Below are 5081 nucleotides of genomic sequence, written 5' to 3' on the forward strand. Positions count from 1 at the left end.
AGAGAGAGAGAGAGAGAGAGAGAGAGAGAGGGGGAGGGAGAAAGAGAGGGAGAGATGGATGGATATAGATGGATATGTATAGATATCCAGATAGATACATAGATAAATAGATAGATAGGTAAATATGATTAACCAATTGTAATAAACTTCTCATTATAAGGTATCTACGCTGAACATGGCTCTACGTCCCTTGTTCTAGATACGATAATATCATCATCTCCATTATATATTAGAAATCTAAATGTATTTGTGTTCGTGGGCGTCTTGATTTTAGTATCATTATTACGAACCCAAAACAATTTTTCATCCTAAGATGGACCAGCGCTACACAAAGACCCCGTCCTTTTGTATCTAGTCTATAATCAGCCTGCTGTTATCGAATGTTTCATCAGCATAAAGTAAATCGGCCTCGACATGAGGACGCTTTCTCATTGGCACAGTCCCAGACCATATCGATATGTCAGCTCCCAGCGGTCACGTGATGGAGACTATATAAAGCACCGATACAGGAAAAGCTGTTAGGCATAGCATGCTTAATTGAACGTCATTAGGGCCACCTGACCAGAGTTGGCGGCGATATGCCTTAGGTAAAGCGGGATTGGGCTCTAGTCCGGACTGCCATTGGCATAGTCTAATCTACCGCAGCGTCGCCAGCGAAGGCTCTCCGTATGCATTCAACAGCTGGTGGTTAACCATCAGGGATATTGCCGATGTAAAGTAGCGGTGCGCAGAATTCTTCTCTCATTGCTATTGACGTCCTGCCGGGCCGAGTCGCCGGTATCTCCGCCGTTTTGCCGCGTTTGCTTCTCGTTTTCTGCTGAAACAAGTGATTGCTGACGCCAGCACACGCGTGCGGTAAGCCCAATCGTTTACCGTATATGTCATCCATCGGCATTAGGTAGGCGTTCCGCTTGCACGCACCCAACAGATGACATTGTGACTTTGCCATCCCTGGTTTACGTCGTCGGAACTGTCCACAGATTCCCTTCCTATTCTATCAGCGCCGTGTGTCCATGGACGATAGCACCACTATCTACCTACATTCAACTCTCCCAATCTCTGTTTCCGGAAGATATGGACATACTACAGACTGGTACCAACACGCAGCGAGGTGGACGTGCTCAATAGCTTAGCTTGATATTCCTTGATGGCTGAGGGAGATATGCGTGGTTCCACGCACGGCAACTGAGCGATCTAATCAAGAGATGCACTGTTAATTAACATCAAACGTCGTTTCATTACGATGGAGGCTGTTATCGCCTGTACATTGAGAGCTAGACTGACATCATAGGTGGACATTAAAAAGATCGCCTGTGAAAAGAAAGCTATTGATCCGTGTAGCCTCCTAGACGCCGCGCTTCGCTCTGTGGATCTCCTGGGGTGAAAGGCCAGCTTTGTACCCACAACATCGGCTGAACTCCAGGACAACCTTGCCAAGTTTGCACAGAGACCGGCCTAATCTTTATTAAGCGTGCACCGCACCATTGTAGTGCCGCTGGCGACGTGTTCGGCGTACCGTGCGGGGAATAGCAATCGCCCAAACCCCAACATCAACAACCGGAGCAAGATTGATTCAAGTAAGGTCGTGGGGAGGGAAAACCTGACGATGTCGCACCTACCAGATAAATTGAGCCACCCGTTTGTTGTCCTCCTGTCAATTCTGTGTACCGCCCCGCTGGTGCGGACCAGAGAGCCGGTGGTGAGAATCGGGGGAGGCGAAGACTCTCCTACCCTCCGCGGAACTCTAGTTAACCTGGACAATAGTGATACGGAGTTGGTTCCTGTGGAAAAATACCTCGGTATTCCCTATGCTGAGCCACCGACCGGAATGTATCGCTTCAAGCAAGCGAAGTTACAAGCACCGAAATGGACTGGCGAGCGAAACGCTACCAGGTTTGGTCCGGCGTGCATGCAGGCAGTACGGAAAACAACCATGACCACGCCTTCATGGACTCGTCAACAAGTTGCCTCCATGCAACCATATCTCCAAACCCTTAACGAGGACTGCCTGTTCTTGAATATCTACAGGCCCATCAATAAAGGTAAGAAATTCAGCGATACATCTCCCACCTTCTACTCATTAATATTCTCCTGTGATATGGTACAATATTACATTGCGGAGGGGAGCTGATAAATCTACGCGCAAGGACACTAAGTGCGATAAAGGTGCTTATTGCACTTAAAGGAGGTGCAGGGGTAAATTCCCATGTCAGTGTGACAGCGCGCAGTCCGTGTAATAACGCCGCGATGAAGCAGTTCTGCTGCCAGAGGTCACAGCGCAGTAAAATGTGCGGTTTTACAGCTGATATCTAAAGCTTATCACAAGTCGGTCCATTTTCAAATGACATCAAATTACTATCCTGACATACCTCGATAAGAACCCCTACAGCGGTCTGCCATTGACTGAGCATATTTATGTAAAGGAGTGATAATGACAGAATTTCTTGCATATTTCTATTAATAACGTACGTATTCTACTGTTTGTTATGATAAATAATGTTTGTATAGAGCCTTGTTAATGAATGAATGTGCACGAACCCTCCAAAAATGTTTATGATGCAGGGAAACTGTCAGATCAAGTTTTCATGGCGGCAGTAATTGGCAATAAGTATCTGTTCCCAGGAGACCGCGCAATAGTTCAGAACTCCACTAGCATGAACAAACTCCGTGGTACCCAGGTGCACCCCTTCTGGAGATCTGGTCGCTGATTGGCTGTTCACTTAATTACTTTACTGCTAAATGAACACCTGTGTATGACTCCACATACTTATAATAGGAATAGTTCCTTTTTTTTTTACAAGTATTAGCCAGGCGGCAGTAATTGGTAATAAGTATCTGGTCCCCGGGGACCGGGCGGGAGTTCAGAACTCCACCAGCATGACCAAACTCTACGGTAGCGAGAAAGACATCAATGTAAAAAACAAGAATTCAGAGACCTCCATGAAATATTTAGATCTTGTGTGATGGTGACTGTGTCCTTTTCATTTACCGGGTCTACTTTTTTTTGTATCTTGCAAGAGAAACGGCATCATCTATAGTAGATCAAGTAGGTCATGTAAAAAAAAATGTAAAAATAGCGAGCGCTACCAGTTGTGGACCTGATTAATGACCATGCGGAAACACACACACACACACACACACACACACACACACACACACACACACACACACACACACACACACACACCAGCTGTTAAAATTCACCGGAACAGATCGTACTTTTCTCTTACAAGATATCGATTATTTATAGACAGATGATGAAGTCAGCGATGAAAAAAGTATTTCTTTGGTTTTTCATTTAGGCCATGTTGATTTGATTATATGGATGACATCCTCCGGGAACCCCAAAACTGATGCGCGCGTGCGAATAAAAAAAAAACGTTTTGGCATGAAGGTACAGTGGCCAAATACCCCAAGGCGTTTTTTTTTTCATTTTCTTGATACAGGCTTTTAGAATGGTTTTACTTGGACGTTTTGGCTGTGTTACTGGTAATGTACTATAGCAGTGCGTGTTGCAAAGATTTACCATAGAGTGTGACCATATTTGGGCATAGGGCCAATGCCCAAATGTAAGCAGCAGGTACCAGGTGCACCCTGTTTGGAGATCTCGTCGCTGATTGGCTGTTCACTTAATTACTCTACTGCTAAATGAACACCCGTGTATGCTTCCACATACTTATAATAGGAATAGTTCCTTTTTTCTACAATTATTAGCCAGGAAAAGAAGTCTTTTGGGTTGTAAATCGGTAGAAACATTTCATATAACCTACATTTTTATGTACCTTGCTATTTTGTAAGCCAAATGTTAAAATTTTTAAACCAAATAAGCTGATTTCCTCTATTCGTCTTGTCGATTGGCTGTTGAGATCTAATTGGGTTAACTGTATTAACAGCTGCACATAGCAATACCATATTGACAGTATTGAACTGTATTCAAGTGTTTTGGGATAGGTATGTCAAACTTTTCTTCTCCAGCATTGGAATTCGGGGCATAAACGCTTTTTTATCTTGAAAATCAACAGTTTGCATTATGCAAATAAAACTCCTAACCAATAATGTAGGGGACAGCTGTCCAACTGTTGCATTCTTAGTTGTATGTCACTTCATACTATATTTATATTCAATATGAAGCATTGTTTTCCCTTGTATTTTTCTCGTTCTTTCCCTGTCATGTCGTGAAACGTCAACAATGTCGCGAGAACACGAGGCTAGGTCGAGACTTGTGTGGAAGTCTCGACCCAGTCCCGTGTTTTCGAGTTCATAATGGAAAAGAATAAGGAACTCATTTTCAGGAAGAAAAGTGCATAATTTCGTCGGAATGGTTAACTTCATTTGGCGAAGATATGAGATCGTGATCTTCTACTTCTACTTCTATGTGATACTGGTCAAAACCCCTCACTGGGGCATCACGACCAGGGTGCTGGGTGCACGGCTAAGTGCGGCCGGTGGGGTGATGGTGCTGAAAAAAACATCATGAAAGCAACAAAGTGCAAAAAGCGAAATTGTGCTCATAATCTATTTACATGGCCCCACTTGGAGTCCTGATCACCTCTGGGGGCATGGATGGCCCATGTACTGGGCCAGCCCGAGCTTAAAGCTATCTACTGTTGTCGCTGTAACTATGTGTGATGGTAAAGTATTCCATTCCATAACTGTTCTTGGTATGAAACTTGCTCTGTAAGTTTCTGTATTGCATGTGAATGTGGTGTAGTGTAGGGGATGACCCCTTGTAGGGTTTGTGTTTCTGCTAGTGTACATGTGTATGTTGATGGATACTTGGTCGTTGATGGCCTTGAAAAACAGTACTAGTGTCAGTCGTGCAATCTTTCTCCTCTCTTTCAGGGTGGGCCAGCCTAGTTTGTTCAAAAGGTGTGTTACACTTGTGGTGTGTCTGTAATCGTGAAACACAAATCTTGCCGCTCGCCTTTGGACTGCCTCAATTTTTCTTCCTGGACACTGGTTTGAGCATACTGACGTTTGAGCGGGTCCCACACTGTTGCTGAATATTCCAACTTGGGTCTAACTAAGGAAGTGTATGCTTTAGCTCTTACCTCGACTGAAGCCCCCCCCCCCCGTACCTG

At 44.5% G+C, this 5081-nt stretch overlaps 1 protein-coding gene across 1 annotated transcript in view; it reads left to right on the plus strand.

Annotated features, from left to right (window-relative positions):
* Positions 1-545: 545 nt before the first annotated feature.
* LOC109465101 (neuroligin-4, Y-linked-like) overlaps positions 546-5081 on the plus strand; it is a 33593-nt gene continuing 29057 nt past the window's right edge. The window contains exon 1 of the mRNA XM_019762241.1: positions 546-2042. Coding sequence (XP_019617800.1) covers positions 1607-2042 — 436 coding nt within the window. The 5' untranslated portion in view covers positions 546-1606. The remainder of the gene's footprint in view (positions 2043-5081) is intronic.

The sequence above is a fragment of the Branchiostoma belcheri genome, unplaced genomic scaffold, assembly GCF_001625305.1.
Source record: "Branchiostoma belcheri isolate BF01 breed outbred unplaced genomic scaffold, Haploidv18h27 scaffold148, whole genome shotgun sequence".
NCBI classification, from domain to species: Eukaryota; Metazoa; Chordata; class Leptocardii; order Amphioxiformes; family Branchiostomatidae; genus Branchiostoma; species Branchiostoma belcheri.